The following is a 19,680-nucleotide window of genomic DNA, read 5'->3' on the forward strand; positions in this document are numbered from 1 at the left end:
TTGCCGCCAGCAGGCTAAAGGTTAAACTAAAACAATGACAATTTTCAAGTGTTTGGTTCAGTAATTCAGCCAGTAGACAAAAGTATGGGTTGTATATAGATTAAGTTACATTGAACATGACATAGATACTTATCTATGAAACAATTGTATGACCTTCTTTTCATGCATATACAAAAACGTCCCAAACATCCCATATTGTATTTCCTCCAAACCATCTCCAATGATCTTGATTTTCATAATTCTCTCACGTCGCTCATTCAAAGTACCTTTAAAGGTGGTTAACAGGGCCTCCTCTGGGTTTTTCATACTTGTCGCCAACCTTTTCGCCAATTTGAAAAAGTTGGAGCCACTTTAGAGCCATTTTTGAGCCAAAGTTCTGAGCCACTTTTATTTCTTTTAGTTGGCTGTCATAGTGTGCATAGAGAAATAAAATATTGTAAATAATTTCATTAGGAATAATAACAACTTTTGAAGGTGTATTAGTTTATTGTAGAAGTAAATTCAATTTGTAGTTGGATAAAAAATGACACAAATCATTCTCTAATTTAAGAATCATATCTATCCATGTCAGAATTACCAATATTTCAGGACTCATTTATTTTCGGAAAGGAAAATTCGGATTTTTTTCTATTCTAAAAGGTCGAGTTGAACACTCTTCTAATGATTTTTAAGAAGCCGCGGTAGCAAGTGATATCTTCCAGTTTCTGAACATTTCAATTTCAAAGAAATTAACCAGGTCCAGGATGCAAATTGAGGCCGATGTGTTTTAATTTTCGGATCCATCGTTAAAATCTTTTATGAAAACTAAGGAATCAAAAATTATCTTGCAAAAAGTAACAAATTAAATGTATCTTTCGAACTTATTTAAAATTCGTCAGTCATACAACTGCATGCCACAAACATGACAATCTTTTTTTTGTAAAAAATCGCAACACATAAAGTACACCGTAATCGGCGTTAATTTTGGTGAATTCTCGACAGAGGTCAAACATACAAGCTGGCAGATGTTTTGATTACTGATTAATCTTCAATTCACACATTATTACGCAATTATCTTCTCAAAGTGTCAACCAACTTCAATAGTCGAATTGTCAAATACACCGCCTAGACTGGTTATCGATTTTATTCACTACCAGCGTCTAGGTAAACACGTGTATCGGGAACCAATTCTTGGGCCGCTTATATCACTACGGAAAAAACAAATGCCGAGGAAAAAAACTATGCGCCACTTATTTTCGCCAGTTCGCAAAATTTAGCGCCAAATTCTTAAAATTATCGCAAATGGCGACATTGGCGATCGGCAGCGGAGGCCCTGGTTAAAAAATAAACACTTCAGAAACTGAATTTACTATGTTTGGTAGCAGACCTCAATTGAATAAAAATAATGTTTTACAAATTTGATTAACATTGCTGGTGATGATATAAAATGTGAAAGCAGATTAATTGGTGCATTTTTTGATGAAACTTTGAACTTTAAAGATTATGTAAATTGCAAATGTCATACAATTGTGTTGAATTACCTACAATTTAAGAACAACCAAACAACCAAAGCAGCCACTGAAAATGCAGTCTTGTCTCTAGTTAATATTATCCCCCCCCCCCCCCCCCCCTCCCACCACTCGAAGAAGGATTGGTATATTGTTTTGCTGATCATCAGATATCGGTCTGTAGACCAATCGGTTTCCGGATGATAACTCAAGAACACTAGGGCCTAGGATCATGAAACTTAATAGGTAGGTTGATCATGGCCAGCAGATGACCCCTATTGATTTTGAGATCAGTAGGTCAAAGGTCAAGATCACATTGACCCAGAACAGTAGAACTTTTTTTGCCATTTTACAGATGATAACTCAAGAATGCTTGAACATCAAATTTATAGCCGCTATTATAGCCTTATTATTCTGGGGTCATTAAAGGTCCAATACTAAGGAAAGTGAACATTTTAATTTCTTTTAAAAAGCACAGAAACTATTTCATTTTATTGGAAAATGAAAGTTGGTATGTAGAAATTTGAAATAAATCGCAGTATATGTACAATTATTTTTCTATGAAGTATGAAGAAAGTTAAAAAGACCTGGGGGGTCATTCTGTCGATTCATTGAAATTTCAACATAATACACATACATTTCTTTGAGTTCAAAAGACCTTCTGTAAATTTTGACCTGCCAATCTTCATTATTTAGTGTCTTGCAGAAGTCTATGCACTGGCTGTGAAAAAAATTGCCAACTCACTTTCCATTAGTAATGGACCTTTAAATGATTCTTGATGTTTATGGGTCAGGTGGTAAATGGTTAAGGTCACACTGACCTCAAGACTGAAATCAGTTTTGATTGCTTTAGCCTTAAAACTGTCAAACTTAATAGGATGATTGTCTCTTAGTCAGTTATTACACAATCCAGTTATATTGTTTGTCAGTAGGTCAAAACTCTCAGTCAGTAGCTGAAGAATGCTTGGGCTTGCAGCCATCAGACTGCATTGCATTGTAGTAGATGAGCTGAACTGTTTTTTGGAGTTCAGGAGGTCAATAGACAAGGTCACAATGCGATCTGGGACATAAAATAGTTTAAGAATACTTGGGCCTGTAGCGATTGGAGTGGGGGTGGGAGCTTATTTATTTTACAAAAAGTCTTGTTAATGTTCTGTGTGGGCTCTATACTAAAATAAAGCTATATACTCCCCGTGGAACATCCAAACCAGTTGTGTGTTTGCTTGAATTGCCATCCATTGATTACAAGTCTGATGTCTGATTATAAACATCCTGTTTTGTCTATTTTCTTGAATAACAGGAATGTCTGCAGGTTTTTTTTTCCAGTACTGCAGCATGATTTATTCAGAGATGTAAAGTCTGGTCTAACAATATTGAATAATGAATGTGCACATTATTGTGTTCATCTATGTTTATCTGATTTTTTCTAGAGGACAAAATTTAATGTCTGAGTTTTTATGTATTAAAAGTTTGATTTGTGGTCAGTAACTGAAGAACACCTGGGCTTTTAGTGGTCAAATTTGATTATAAGGTGCTAGTGGTAAACTGAATTCCCCTGTAGAGTTTGGGGTCAATATTTCTCAGGACAAGGTCACAGGGACCTGTTTCCAGTCAATAACTAGAGAACATTTGGGTCTGCAGCTGTCAAATTTCACAGAATGACTGCCTGTGGCTAGTTGAGATAATCCACGCTATTTTTGGGACTATTTGGTAAAAAGTCAAAACTGAATATGGTTTCCAATTAATAACTCGAGAATGATTGGCCTTTATAGTATTTGGGGTCAGTAGGCAAAAAGACCAGTGTTACAGGGACTGAGATTTAAAAAAGTTACTTACATGTATCACTGGTTGAAGAGTGTTTCGACCATACATCTTCATAGTATGATTGTTTATGGTCAGTAGATGACTTGTTTTGTGGGGTTGTTTAATGTCAAAGGGCAAGGTCACAGAATACTTCAGACTGAAAAGTAGCTTAACCCTTATCATGCTGGACATGATTGATTCTGCCTTTGCGACCAGTGTAGATCTTGATCAGCCTGCACATCTATGCAGTCTGATCAAGATCTGCACTGTTCGCCATTTAGTCAGTATATTTTTGGTAAGCACCCCTTTTAACAGTTAATGGTACTGTCCAGATTGAAAGATGGACAAGTTCATTATAGAAATTTAGCAGGGTAAGGGTTAAATTACACATCCAGTCACGATGACAGATCTTCCTGGGTGACATATTTGTTTTATAAACAACTGTTCCTATCATTATTTTGTGGCTTTGAGGAATAACTTTTGGCATTGAATTCTTTCTAGTTTGTCTAGCAGATGGATTAAACAATCTTTCTAAATTTTCTAAATATTTTTCTTCATTTCTATTGTTTCACCTCTATTGATAGAAGAAAAGGGGCATAACTGTACAAAATTTGCATGACTTCAGGATTTACCTATCAAAATAATGATTTAGTCTGAATACAGACTAAAGAAGCCGTCCAGCTAGATTATGAAAGTTTGATGGTGCTACACAGGTGCCTGCCCATGCTGGAAATAATGCACCAGTGAGGACTTCATCCATCATCAACATCTGGAATGTGGTCAGTTGACAAAACTGTAACACTATGTCAGTTAAAACTCAATAAGACAAGCCCCATGTGGTTCTGGGACGATCTGGGTATGAAAAGAATTGGAACCACTGCCTTACCCTTGCATGATCGTAAGAGGCAGCTAATAGGGTCTTAACACTTGGTTTTGCTGTAACTCTGTGATTCCAGCAGGTGTGCAAATTTTGATTCCATACCTCATGTTTTTATTTCGATGTAAATGAGATGTGGAACCAAAATTTATAGTCCTGTTTTGCGCCATATAACCTATACTGTGTTGGTGCACCGTAAAACCCAAATAAATAAATACAATAAGACAAAACTAAACTATATATCATAATTCTACTTTGAAAAATTTGATATACATGCTGCTTTAAAGCTCATCTCAGTCAGTTAAAATGTTAATTAATACAGCAGAAGCGCACAGAGATATTTCAACACACAGAAAACATTATCAGTATATACTTTTGCACTGAGTGGCTTGTGTTTTCGAAAAAAACTATTTCAGACTACAGGTAGTATTCTAGTTCATGGAATGAAGTGATATTTAATATTTCTGGGAAGGATGTTTATGCGAAACAAGTATATTATATGATTGTTTATCTATACTTATGACGTAAGCACATAAATGAAGTAATTTGATATACACTTGATATATATCAGGTATGGGTTTAACATTATTTTATTTTAATAGTAATTTAATACATAACCACGTTTTAAAGCGGCAAAAATATGTCAAGACTTAATGTAATTATTTTAGTCTTCCTGTTTTGTTTTTATTTTTTATGATTTTGTTTTTGAAAAACAAAGAAGTGCAATGTCATTGCTTAGGCCTAAAAAAAAAATTCTTTGTTTCTGGTAACATGCTCAAAATTAGGGTAGGTAGGTCGGAAAAATGGTTTTTGGGGATTTTTTTTTTATTGAGGGAGACTTTTCAGAAATTATTTTTGTGTCAAAAAATGAATACAATTAAGGGGGTTATTCCTTTAGAGCATCCGTAAGTTGATTTCTAACATCACTGGCCATATTTAAAGCATAAAAAGTGCAGTTTTTCAACTTATTGTTAAAAAGTTGAAAAAAATATTCTCCAAAGCCATTAAAATATTTAGGGTCGGGCCAAAAATTTAGGGTAGGTCGGGATACCGGAAACAAACAATTTTTTTTATGCCTTATGTTAACTTATATGTCATCTCTTTCATCAGATAGTAGTTTGGCTATCGACTAGATAATCTTTTTAAATTTGTTTAACCATTTCTCTTATATATTCTGACCGATTTTTCTAAGTGTTTTGAGAAGAAAAAGGAGATAATTATACAAAATTTGAATCCTAAGCCTCAGGAGTTATTTCCTGTGAACAAACCACAGGGTCTTCAACACAGACTAATCAGATAGCAGTGATTAAAGTTTGGCAGAGGTATTTGAAGATTGTTTCATTAAATAAATCAGAAATTAAATGATAGAAAATACTGAATTCAATGGAATAATTTAATGATATTTGACACGCTCTTCTGCACTTATATGATAATTAGGTTAATAAATGGTCTATAAGTTATGATACTGACACAAATAAAACAGTCTTGAAACAGGTTTTTATTACAATTTTGATTAAATCCATAACTTTTTTTGAAATAGAAAATTTGTTGAAGTTCCTTAAGGTTCCCCTATAACCAAGTTTGCTGTATCTATTAATTCAAGGTATAAATCAGGGACTGAAATGTTATACTTTATTACATGTTAAAGTGAAACATATTTGGTATTTCACTGTGAAAAATAGAACTAAAGTATGGGTAAAATTTCATTAAAACATAAATTTAAGAAAAAAATGTCTGTTTTGCGCATGATAAGTGTCCTCATTTCATTGGCCTTTCTAACTTTTGATTATGTTTTGTTTTAGCTTGAGCTGACATTTTTCTTATACCAGAAACACTAAAATATGGAAGCCGGAGTTAAGGTTACAAAACGCTGTGAATCTATGTTTACAAACATGATGTTTACAAAAACGAACTGTAGTTGGATTTTGAGGTCAGCAATGTTGATAGAATACATTTTTGAACTACATGTACATGCTTGTGTTTTCTCATCGCCTATTTTCCAAGACTAGTTATGCTTTATTTAGCCTTTAGTCTGCTGGCGGCAAGTGATTCTGCCTTTGCGACCAGCGCAGACCAAGATCAGCCTGCACATCCGTGCAGTCTGATCATGGTCTGCACTGTTCGCTATTCAGTCAGTCAATTTTCAGTGAACACCCCTTCGAATAATAAATGGTGCTGCCCAAATTGAATTATGGACCAGTCCATTTAAGAAATTTAGCAGGCTAAAGGTTAGAAAGGTTTTATTTATATATTCACAGGCAGTGACCATGCAGATGAGGTATTTACACCATGTTGCACTGGTGTTGTTTTTTATTTTGTTGTTTGAGAAAGAAGAAGCTAAATCCTGGAAGGATTATAACCTAACTGTTGGACCACTTGAAAATGAATCAGGCAGATAGTAAGTGTTGACATAATTACCTCCCTTTGTTTTATCAGTTTCATATTATTGATAACCTGAAATTAAACTGTTTAATAATAATTTTGTCATAAAAAACTGAATCTGCAGGAAAGACCAGTTTTTTTTCGCTGAAATCACTTGAAACTAAGTGATTTTACTATACAATGTATACTTGAATATGTCTTTAATGGTAACTTTAGAGTTAAAATGTCTTGTTTCACTCAGAAACCCTTGATTCTGTAGCTAGAATCCAACATTATGGATTTAGAGGTTTTAAGTTTGATCCCCAGGTTAGGTAAATGTTTACCATGATGTTGTTATGCTTGCAGATTTAATATACCTAGATCTGAAGTAATTTGACCTCCACCTCTGGTCTATGCTTGCTTGCAGATTAAATACCCAGATCTGGAGTATTTAATCGTTCGCTTGCTGGTAGACTACATAATACAGTCATATACTTACCCATTGTGATGTTATCAATTAGTTTCAAAGAACAATGTAGTAATGTTACAGTAAAATGTCACCACTTTTACTGAAAAACTGTTGAAATCATAGTGCTTAATTGTTATCAAATAAATTATTTCAGTGTATATAATGCATCAGTTGGAGGGAAAACACATTGTCGTTACTGTGACCTGAAAGCTTTGAAGGACAGCACTTACAGTTACCTACAGCAACCCATGTGTATCCAGAAATATAATGGGAAAAAGGTAGACGAGGAAGTGCTGCCAGATGAAAAAACAGAAATGAAGTATCCATTGTGTGATAGAGGAGATGTCCCAGGTAATATCTGTCTGAACAATTACTGTATACATTCAAATCTGCCTTAAGGCAGGTTGTAATTAGAACAAAATGTCAGTTTGGAAACTTAGCTGACTGGCTGCTTAAGTGGCTGATTTATAGAGGTGGCTGCTATAGGCAGGTTCAGCTGTACAGTTACTTAACAATCAGTATGGGAGCTTGCTTACGCTCTATAGCTGTCTTAGACTCCAAAATATACATGATCAACTAAAGGAAAATAAAACACCAATAGATATATTCATTCCATAACTTGGCTGGTACTGTGTGGGTAGTTGTAACATAAATTGGCTACTTGAACTGTTGATGGTACATAAGATGTGGTTTGAAGGAATGTCTGTCTTTTCAGAATATCCATTCTTTTATTGATATGTCTCATTCTTTGTTTTCCGTAAATAGATAAGAAAAAAAATATATATTGATCAATTTGTATGAAAGCAAATATTTATCTGTATAAACATACTTTACTGAAGTTTTATGTATACATGTATATGGCAAATCAGATTTCTATCTTGGTTCCTTGTTAGTCTTTTCCTGCATGGGAAGGGATATAAACTTCATAAATATACTCCTCACAGTAGAGTGATATTCGGTCTGCTATGGAATCATTACCATGTATTGGCGGTAAATGTCCATGGATTTCATGGTTATGCCAATCCCTTAATTAAGGTCCTAAGTAAATATCAAATTTATTTACTTATTAATTTATCAACTGTAGACACAACAAATTTATGTTCCAATGAAATTACTGTTTTGACAAAACCATGAAAAGTAAAATTGAGAAAACCAACATGGTGCATTTGTGACCAGCATGGATCTAGACCAGCCTGTGTATCGGCACAGTCTGGTCAGGATCCATGCTGTTCGCTTTCAACAGGTCAGAGAGATGGCCTGTTGGCACCAGCTGGTTCATTTGAACCAGGCTGGTCCAACTGACCCATAACAAGACATGTACACATGGGCCTCATGAACCATATTTGTCATTAATATCAAACTGTGATGAAAAACCTGTAAAAATATGCGCTAAGAATCACATTCGCAATCTTGTTTTGGCGTGTTCGCTTACTTCTGAGCATGCACTCCGTGCTCAGGCAAGCTATATAAGCTGCCTTGACTATTTTTTGCCGCAGAATGAAGAGAATATGTAACAGATTTAGAACTGTCAGTAAAGAAGGAGTTATTTGCATCGAATTTACGGTAATTTTCGGCTTTTATACATTATTTTGCTGTGTTTCATCAGTTCGCCGCCATTTTGCAATTTTCCCAGCTGTATCATGATCATGTGACTGAAAGTAGCCATTTGATGCTGGCGAAACTGAAATAGTATAAAGGGAGATAAATGTTGCCATATTTTAGTTACAGATGCAGGGGGATACGAATATGTGGTTGCATCTCAAATCAGCGGAAGTCAGTGTGTTCTTCCTCCTTTATCTCTCGGATTTTACAAAATGGCCAAAATAAAGATTTTCCACCAGTTAGATTATTTTATTTTGAGAAATTTGTAAAATCTATGGTGACCTAAGTGTACAAAAAACGTACCTGTTTGCAAAGCAATTCGCAGATTGTTGTAAGTGTCAAATTCATTGAAATTTACTTGCATTGCATAAGTAATAGTCCAATAAATTATAAAATGTCCATACCATGATGCGAATATCCACATAATGATTGTTAGTCCTCTTCTAAAACCAGAAAAACGTGCGTCTCATGATTTATGGTTCATTAGACCTATGTATACATGTCTTATTATAGGTCATTTAAACTAGCCTGGTTCAAACCAACCAGCCTGGTTCAAAAAGGCCATCTCCCTGACCAGTTCAAAGCCTATTGCAATTAGAGAAACAGCGAACAGCATGGATCCTGACCAGACTGCGCAGATGCGCGGGCTTGTCTGGATTCATGCTGGTTGCAAATGCACTATGTTGGTTTTCTCATGGTGCAGCTCAAATGATGTAACAGTAAACAAGTGTGTTATTCTTTGAGAGGTTATTTCTACAATGTATCTTTGCAGGGTTATATCTGTTGGACTATTAAGATTTTGAGCAAAACCAGTTGTCAAATACCATACATCTTTAACTTAAATTCTAGTTTATACGCAAACAGTTTGTAAATTATAAATCTGTTTTAAACCTTTCGCCTGCTGGTGGCAAGTGATTCTGCCTTTGCAACCCGTGCAGACAAAGATCAGTCAGTGAACAGTCTTTGGAATAGTAAATGGTACTGCCCAAATTAAATGATGGACCGGTTCATTTTAGAAATTTAGCAGGCTAAACATTAAAGAAAAGAATCAGAAACCTGCATTTTGGACTTCATAATGCAGCAATACTTATTGAATATAGATAAGTAGAGCTGACATCTCCGGGTAAATATTTTGAATAATTTTTATGCTCCTGCATCTACTGATGCTGGAGGCATATAGTGATTGTCCTGTCCTTCCGTTCATTCGTTCGTTCGTCTGTTCATCCTTCCGTCCATACGAGGTTAACCAAATGGGACCGTTTCGTCTAGCATCAATACCCATTACTAGAATGACTTGATACTAATGCAGATGTAACCTGTGACCATTCCTCATCTTCTGACATCACCTGACCTCAGTTTTACCTTGACCTTGAACTTGACCATGTTTTGGACTTAGGTTGCTTTGTATCGACAAGGATGCCACTGGGGGCATCAAGCGTTTATTGAACGCAGCTTCTTGTTTTTTTAATTCAGTCAGTCAAATATTTTACAACAGAAAAATGCTACCACTGACTATATATTTAAACTTTTGGCAGGGGGTGACCAGCATATACCGCTAACAAATAATGTTTGCTATTCTGAGTGTTATTTATGATATATATATTATTTTATGACAGGCTGTGGCCCTCCACCTGACGTGAATAAGACAAAGAATCATGTATGGAAGTGTGATCCAGGTATCAGCCTTGTCCTGTACTCTGTGTATTTCTCGTGCGCTCTTGTATGTAACGTTACAGACAAAGTTGAGTGGAATTATTATTGTAATGAGACTCTTCAATGGCATGCACAAAGGTCTACACCATGGCAACCGTGCGAAGGTAATGATAAATATTATTTTATGATTACACAATAAATAGGCTATACAGTAATGTGGCCATTCGAGCCAGTGCATTATTATGCTAGCAAATAACTAAGTTCGAACTTTTACAATAACAAGATGATGTAATAGTTATGTACTAATTTTTTATTATATAAAGGACAGTCATTATATCGTTATTATAAGAAGTATATGGAGAGCTATCCTACTGGACTGGGTGTCCGCGTCTGCTCCACATCCACACCTTGGTTAAAGTGTTATTCATCATCAACATTCATATTGCAAGGGCCATAACTCATTGTTGTTACTGAATGGATTTGATTCAAATCTAAAATGGTTGTTTCACATCATCACCCTCATCTTGTGACAGAAGGTCCAGAACTCTCGCAGCAATATGTTATGATTTATGCCTCCTTTTTACTTAGAATTTCAGGTTAAGTTCACTCCTGCTCTATCTCGGCATTATTATAAGGTCCTCTCCCAAATTTATACAAATGGGGGCAGTCTGTGCTTTTTAGAGGCTGCTAGAACTAAAAATAGAAATGCATTCATAAGACTTCTTCTCATGAACTGCTTTGTGAATCTTCATCAAACTTGATCTGCAGCATTTTTATAAGGCCCGTTACCAAACTTTTCCAATTGCGGACACTTGGGGCCCCTTTCAGCAGCTGCTAGAGCTAAAACTAGGAATACCTTTAAACAACTTCTTCTAATGAATAGCTAAATGGATTTTCATCAAGACTTGATATGTAGAATAATTCTTTCAAATTTGTTCAAATAAGGGTAGTTGGTCTCTTTTAGAGGTTGCTATGGCTAAAAGTAAAAATACCTTTTAATGACCTACTTCTCATGAATTACTCAATGCATCTTCATCAAACCTGGTTTGTAGCAATAATATAAGGTCATGTCATAAATTTGTTCAGTTTGAGGTATTTGGCCCATTAAAAGGTCAGATGGTTTATGTCCTCTTGAGCCACTTAGGTCCATTTTAGCCTCTTGTTTTTAATTAATGATGAATAAGGAATAAAATATAAATAGTTACAAGAAGAATCCTGTATATTTTGTATTTGTTTTTAATCTCTCAAAATCTAAATAGTCATTGTTGTATTTTTCAGTTCCAGTGACAGTTACTCCTGAAAGTAAGTTACCTTATTTTGTTGTTTTAACATGTTGAAAAATATTGCTTATAACTTGTAATCTTATATGTATGAATTACAAACACCAAGGAATGAGTTTACTAATATGTCAAATAGCTTGTGTAAAAAGGAGAGATCATAAGAAAGAAACATGTACTCGTATATACTCTAAAAATTGTTATGATGAAGATCTTCAGCCACTGGTAGAAATAGATGATTCATAAGTGTCAGTCACTAAATTCTGCAGTTTCCGAATTTTTGAATATTTTGTATTTCAGACTAATCCAAAATGTGAAAGCTAGTATGATAGACAGGTTTCAAACCAAGATTATGTATCAGTGCTCAATTCTTGATCTTTCTGCAGATCCATAGTTTTATGTAGATCTCATTTAGACAGTCTTAGATGCAAGAATCTCATTTAGAATTTATAACAGATGCAAAATGATCCCATTAAAACATCATAGTTGCAAGTGAATATCGTTTAGAGAGTCTTAGGTATATACGGGGATCTCATTTAGGTGCAAAGGGATATTATTTAAAGAGTTGTAGTGACAAGGGGATCTCAATTAGAGAGTCATATTTGCATGGGGATCTCATTTAGAGTCATTATTGCAAGGATATCTCATTTGGAGAGCCGTTGTTAAAAGAGAAACTTATTTAGAGGGTCTAAGTTGTAAGGGACGCTCATGTTTAGCTCATCTGAGTAAGAAGTGCTCAAGGTGAGATATTGTTACAGGTCATTGTCTGTCTGCGTTCGTCGTCTGTCGTCCGTCAACATTTGCCTTGTGAACAATGGAGGCCACAGTTGGGACCCAATCTTTATGAAACTTGGTTAGAATGTTTGTCTTGATGATCACTAGGTCAAGTTTGAAAATGGGTCATGTGGGGTCAAAAACTAGGTCACTAGACAAGATCATAGGAAAAGTTTGTGAACACTCTAGAGGCCACAGTTGTGACTCAGTCTTTATGGAACTTGGTCAGAATGTTTGTCTTGATGCTCTCTAGGTCAAGTCTGAATCTGGGTCATGTGGGTTCAAAAACTAGGTCACTCGGTCAAATCTAAGGAATAGCTTGTGAACACTCGAGAGGCCACAGTTGTGACTCAGTCTTTATGAAACTTGATAAGAATGTTCTCATTGATGACCTCCAGGTCAAGTTCAAAACTGGTCATGTGTGTTCATAAACTAGGTCACCAGGCTATATCAAAAGAAAAGCTTGTAAACACTCTAAAGGGCACAGTTGTGACTCAGTCTTTATGAAGCTTAGTAAGAATGTTTGTCTTGATGATCTCTAGGTCATTTTAAATCTGGGTCATGTAGGGTCAGCAACTAAGTCCTCCAGTCAAATCAAAGAAAGGGCTTGTGAACACTCTAGAGGCCACAGTTGTGACTCAATCTTTATGAAGCTTGGTCAGAATGTTTGTCTTGATCATCTCTAGGTCAAGTTCGAAACTGGGTCATGTTGGGTTAAAAACTAGGTCACTAGGCCAAGTCAAAGGAAATCTTGTTAACACTCTGTAGACTACAATTTAGATTTGTAATTCATGAGAATTGGTCAGAATGTTTCTCTTGATGACCTCGAGCTCAATATCGAAACTGGGTAATGTTGGATCAGAAACTAGGTCATTAGGTCAAATCAAAGGAATAGCTTGTGAACAGTCTGGAGGCCACAGTTATGACTCCATCTTTATGAAACTTACTCAGAATTTTTATCTTGATGATATCTAGGTCAAGTTTGAATCTGGGACATGTAGGGTCAAAAACTAGGTCATCCAGTCAAATTAAAGGAAAAATTCAAAGAAAAACCTTGTGCATGCAGTAGGGGCTGCAATTTGCATTTGATGTGCATGAAACTTGATCAGAATAATTGTCTGCATGAAATCTCGGATGATTTTTTTCTTGGTCATGTAGGGTCTAAATTAGGTCACCAGGTAAAATCAAGGAATAAGCTTGTTACACCCTAGGGGAGCACATTTTTGATTCTATCTTCATAAAACTTGTTCAGAATGTTAGTTATCATTAAGTCTTGGATGGTTTTAAATCTGGGTCATGTGGGGTTAGAAACTAGGTCACTAGGTCAAGTCAAAGGAAAATCTTATATACACTTTAAAGGCCATTTTTTTCCTCCAATCTTTCTGAAACTTTGTCAGAATGTTTGTTTTTTTAAGGCATTTTTAAATCTGGGTCATGTGGGGTAAAAAACAAGGTCAAATCAAATCAAAGAAAATGCTTCTTTACACTCAAGAGACCACGTTTTCTAGTCCAATCTTAATGTAAATTAGTCAAAATATTTGTCTCCATGAAATCACTAGATAAAACATGGTTACTCTGTTATGGTGTGTTACTCAGGTGAGCAACCTAGGGCCATTTTGGCCCTTTTGTTTGGCATAAATTAAGTCATGATTCATGCTTCCTTTTGTTGTAAGGGGATCTCTTTTAGAGAGTCATACTTGCCAGTTGATTTCATTGTTTTGCATAAATTATAATTCATGTTTTATGTTGCAAGGGGATCTCATTTTGAGAGTCATAGTTGCAAGTAGATCTCATTTTTTCACATCTTTAAAACTTCCTGTACATTCATACTAAACTCTGCAAACTTGGCTGTAACTTCAGTTTTGAGGGGTATTTTCATTATATAGGGGTTTTGAAAGTAGACTCTGTGTAACAAAAGCGTAAGATTTACAGTTACATGAGAAGTTCTGATATATAAATCCTGATCCAGTTTAATTGTCTCATAAACTGAAACAGTGCATTTTAGAACAAAACATAGAACATGTAAAAGTTGTTCTTGTTTGAAATTGTCTTAGAATCTTAACAGTGATTGTTGTGGGGGTTTTTTTTGAGTTCTATTTGTAGCAAAACCTGATACTGTGAAATCATTAATATTCGTGGGGGACTAATTTTCGAGGATTTCGTGGTTAAGTCAATCCACGAAATTTAATCCCAACAAACAAGTAAAATTCCCATTCAATTTATGTTCAAAAGTTGAAATCCACAATTCATATCCCAACGAAACTGCCGTTTTGACCAAAACCATGAAAATTTCATTCCCACGAAATTAAATGATTTTACAGTAGTAAGTACATATATGGTAAGTAATGCAATGACACAGTGAATCATGTATTGAGCTGCAGTTTACAAAGATTATATAGTGCAGGGGATCTCATTTAGATAGTCATAGTTGCAGAGGAATTGCATTTAGAGAGTCATAGTAGCAAGGGGCCATATTTTGAGAATTAAAATTGCAAGAGGGTCTCATTTAGAGTGTAAACATTACATTATCATCTCAAGAGTCATTGGTGCAATGATCTCATTTATAGTCTTTGTTGCAAGGTGATCTCATTTATTAAAAGATTCATAGTTAGGTGAGAATCTCATTTAGAGAGTCATAGTGGCATACGGATCTCACTTAGAGTCATAATTCCAAGCAGTTAGAGTGAATACCCTCTATCATGATAAATGGGAAGGTTGTCTGAAAATTGTTTGGTTTTCAGGGTTGTCTTTTTGCTGTTAATTACAGGGATTTTTGGTCTTTAGAGAGTTTTGGGTTTGAGGTGTTTCAGTGTATTCCTTGCAGGTCAAATATATCAAAAAATGTCAATAACTATGTCTTCGTTGAAAGAATGACATAAAGTTTTGACATATTTACATATTTAAAAGTAGTTTGAGTTGTTTAATGTTTTAATCGACTTGATTAGTCACACATTTTATGAAATTCTAGTGCTGATCTTGAAACTATTGTATCCTGTTCTTTACTTATATACAGTAATCATGCTCAGCCCTTGAATAACCTAAAATGAAGCCACTACTAAGATATAGTATAGAACTTTGAAATGCCTTCTAATTGATCACATGTTTATCAGTTACCAGTTAACATTTGTGACTGATTAAAGATTACACACCATACACCATGAGAAAACCAACATAGTGCGTTTGCGACAAGCATGGATCCAGACCAGCCGTTGCATTCATGCAGTCTGGTCAGGATTCATGCTGTTCGCTAACGGTTTCTTTTATTGCAATAGGCTTTTGCACAGTCTGCTTTGGATCCATGCTGTTCGCTAACGATTTCTCTAATTGCAATAGGCTTTTGCACAGTCTGGTCAGGATCCATGCTGTTAGATAATGGTTTCTCTAATTGCAATAGGCTTTTGCACAGTCTGGTCAGGATCCATGCTGTTCGCTAATGGTTTCTTTTATTGCAGTAGGCTTTTGCACAGTCTGGTCAGGATCCATGCTCATTACGGTTTGCTAACAGTTTCTCTAATTGCAATAGGCTTTGGAAGCGAACAGCATGGATCCTGAGCAGACTGCACAGATGTGCAGGCTGATCTGGATCTTAATAATGCTGGTCGCAAACGCACTATGTTGGTTTTCTCATGGTGCTGCTCATTTTGTCAAAATATCTGTTAAAAATCCTCATCAGTTTGGAATTTCCTTCTTGAAGATTAATTTATTTTTTATTTTATGACATACCTAAGGCTTATGAAATATGATATGCTACCTTAATTTCAGCACGGTGGAAAGTGATTGTAACAGGAAGTGTCATAGGAGGACTGGTTCTGATCATAATTTTTGTAAGTGTATGGCGATACCGGAGACAGAAAAGGGCGAGATCCAATGAAAATGTAAATGTAAATGGTATGTTGAACTCATTTCAGTAATAATTACAAATTTTTGCCCCACTCTTTATGCAGAGATATTCTAATTCTCTTCATGGGTATTTTCTCACCTGCGGTGTGAGTATACCAGTGTGAGAGAATCATTTTTCACCTAGTCTCCAAAATATAATATCAGGTGCAAGATAATCTTATCTCACATTGCTAACCTCACACTAAGTCTTTATTATCCCCCGACAAAAGTCGGAGGGATATAGTTTTGGCGTTGTCCGTCCTTCCGTCCGTCTTTCCATCCGTCCATCCATCCTTCCGTCCGTCAGTCTGGAGCCATATCTAGGAAATGGTTGGGAATATTTATTTAAAACTTCATATACATGTTCACCACTATGAATTATTGCGGCCCGTCAAGTTTCAGTCAGATTGCCCAAGTAACACCAGAGTTATGGCCCTTAGAAGTTTCTAGTGTTAACTATATAGGGTACTATAAATATGGTAATTTCTGCATCATAACTTTTGATATATTTGACCTAGAACTATGAAACTTAAAACAGATTTTGGATCACCATAATGTGGTTGTGTACACACAACTTTGTTCCGATTTATTTGTAACTTCAGAGTTATTGCCCTTAAATTGTCTAAAAATCCACATATTTGTTCATACCAAACTTACCATTTGGCAGAATTTCATTAAATTTCTTTCATTCTTTTCTGTGAACATTTATTATAAACATGTGAAGTTGCGCACCCACACCTGGTCACCCACTTGCCTTGGTCACCCCGCCACCCCCTCAAAAAAAAATTCATATTTTAGATTTTTTTCAAACCTTCCATGATTATTTATCAACATGCAAGTTGTATCATTCCCCCACCTCACTCCTCCACCCAGTCATGCCCACCACTGATCATGCATCCTCTGCCCCTCCCCCCCCCCCCAACTTCACCCTTTTACCCTTTTTCTTTTTTTTTCATTTTTAATTTTCCATCAATATTTATAATCAACATGTGAAATTTTGTTTCCTCTCCCGTTCCCCCGCACCCCCACCCCCTAAAAAAAAATATATATACATATATATATATATATATATACATAAATATATTTCCATTCCTTTTTTAGCTCACCTGTCACAAAGTGACAAGGTGAGCTTTTGTGATCGCGTGGCGTCCATCGTCCGTCCGTCCGTGCGTGCGTAAACTTTTGCTTGTGACCACTCTAGAGGTCACATTTTTCATGGGATCTTTATGAAAGTTGGTCAGAATGTTCATCTCGATGATATCTAGGTCAAGTTCGAAACTGGGTCACGTGCGGTCAAAAACTAGGTCAGTAGGTCTAAAAATAGAAAAACCTTGTGACCTCTCTAGAGGCCATATTTTTCATGAGATCTTCATGAAAACTGGTCAGAATGTTCACCTTGATGATATCTAGATCAAGTTCGAAACTGGGTCATGTGGGGTCAAAAACTAGGTCAGTAGGTCTAAAAATAGAAAAACCTTGTGACCTCTCTAGAGGCCATATTTCTCAATGGATCTTCATGAAAATTGGTCAGAATGTTCATCTTGATGATATCTAGGTCAAGTTCGAAACTGGGTCACGTGGGGTCAAAAACTAGGTCAGTAGGTCTAAAAATAGAAAAACCTTGTGACCTCTCTAGAGGCTATATTTCTCAAGAGATCTTCATGAAAATTAGTCAGAATGTTCACCTTGATGATATATAGGTCAAGTTTGAAACTGGGTCATGTGCGGTCAAAAACTAGGTCAGTAGGTCTGAAAATAGAAAAACCTTGTGACCTCTCTAGAGGCCATATTTTTCATGGGATCTTTATGAAAATTAGTCAGAATGTTTACCTTGATGATATCTAGGTCAGGTTCGAAACTGGGTCACGTGCGGTCAATAACTAGGTCAGTAGATCTAAAAATAGAAAAACCTTGTGACCTCTCTAGAGGCCATATTTTTCAAGAGGTCTTCATGAAAATTGGTCAGAATGTTCACCTTGATGATATCTAGGTCAAGTTTGAAACTGGGTCACGTGCGGTCAAAAACTAGGTCAGTAGGTCTAAAAATAGAAAAACCTTCCTTGTGACGTCTCTAGAGGCCATATTTCTTAATGGATCTTCATGAAAATTGGTGAGAATGTTCAGCTTGATGATACCTAGGTCAAGTTCCTAACTGGGTCATGTGCGGTCAAAAACTAGGTCAGTAGGTCGAAAAATAGAAAAACCTCGTGACCTCTCTAGAGGCCATATTTTTCATGAGGTCTTCATGAAAATTGGTGAGAATGTTCACCTTGATGATATCTAGTTCAAGTTCAGAAGTGGGTCACGTTCCTTCAAAAACTAGGTCATTAGGTCTAAAAATAGAAAAACCTTGTGACCTCTCTAGAGGCCATATTTTTCAAGAGATCTTCATGAAAATTGGTCAGAATGTTCATTTTGATGATATCTAGGTCAAGTTTGAAACTGGGTCACGTGCGGTCAAAAACTAGGTCAGTAGTTCTAAAAATAGAAAAACCTTGTGACGTCTCTAGAGGCCATATTTCTCAATGGATCTTCATGAAAATTGGTGAGAATGTTCAGCTTGATGATACCTAGATCAAGTTCCTAACTGGGTCATGTGCGGTCAAAAACTAGGTCAGTAGGTCGAAAAATAGAAAAACCTTGTGACCTCTCTAGAGGCCATATTTTTCATGAGATCTTCATGAAAATTGGTGAGAATGTTCACCTTGATGATATCTAGGTCAAATTCAAAAGTGGGTCACGTGCCTTCAAAAACTAGGTCATTAGGTCAAATAATAGACAAAACCTTGTGACCTCTCTAGAGGTCATATTTTTCAATGGATCTTCATGAAAATTGGTCAGAATTTTTTATCTTGATGATATCTAGGTCACATGTGCTCAAAAACTAGGTCACAGTGTCAAATAATAGAAATAACGACGTCATACTCAGTTCAGCACTGGGTCATGTGGGGATAGGTGAGCGATTCAGGACCATCATGGTCCTCTTGTTTTCTTTTTTTTTAAATGTTCAAACCTTCAACATGTTAAGTTGTGACTGCACAAACCTTGCCCTCAGCCATGTTCAAGATATCTTACCTGTGTTCTCTTAAGGACATCTGTTCTTTTAAGTTCAAATGTACATGTTAAACAGCAAGGCTTGGTGCCAAACCACTCAAAGACAATATTTCGTTCCAGTTAAACTTCAAGCTCACATTTCAATTAACTGCATTTAATTTTAAAAGCTAAGCTTATTACAGTAAGCATATCCCATTCAAAATAAATTCTTTAATCAGGATCAAAGTATCATACATTTATTATGTACTCTTTAATTAAACATTTGTTTTCTGTTAAATTGATTTTGACTAATGAAATTATTTGCTTCTTATTAACATCCTTAACTTTTTGCCGGATATATTTTTTTTGCCATTCCTCACCACAAACCCTTTCGGCGGGGGATACCAATTCATCGAATTTGCTTGTTTATCTCAGTCTTTATACCTTGATTGCATCATTTATGTC

General features: G+C 35.8%; 1 protein-coding gene across 5 annotated transcripts in view; it reads left to right on the top strand.

Annotated features, from left to right (window-relative positions):
* The window catches only part of LOC123557478 (uncharacterized), a 56,586-nt gene that overhangs the window by 9,544 nt on the left and 27,362 nt on the right, over positions 1–19,680 (top strand). For 3 of the 5 annotated variants that reach the window (XM_053543796.1, XM_053543797.1, XM_053543795.1), the window contains exons 2-6: positions 6,426–6,565; positions 7,152–7,348; positions 10,216–10,416; positions 11,531–11,554; positions 16,066–16,191. In XM_053543796.1, the coding sequence (XP_053399771.1) occupies positions 6,435–6,565; positions 7,152–7,348; positions 10,216–10,416; positions 11,531–11,554; positions 16,066–16,191 (679 nt within the window). In that variant the 5' untranslated portion in view covers positions 6,426–6,434. Of the gene's footprint in view, positions 1–4,613; positions 4,739–5,306; positions 5,490–6,425; positions 6,566–7,151; positions 7,349–10,215; positions 10,417–11,530; positions 11,555–16,065; positions 16,192–19,680 lie in introns of those variants that run through there. The other 2 variants (XM_053543798.1, XM_053543799.1) reach the window with 2 other exon arrangements.

The sequence above is a fragment of the Mercenaria mercenaria genome, chromosome 5, assembly GCF_021730395.1.
Source record: "Mercenaria mercenaria strain notata chromosome 5, MADL_Memer_1, whole genome shotgun sequence".
Lineage (NCBI taxonomy): Eukaryota > Metazoa > Mollusca > Bivalvia > Venerida > Veneridae > Mercenaria > Mercenaria mercenaria.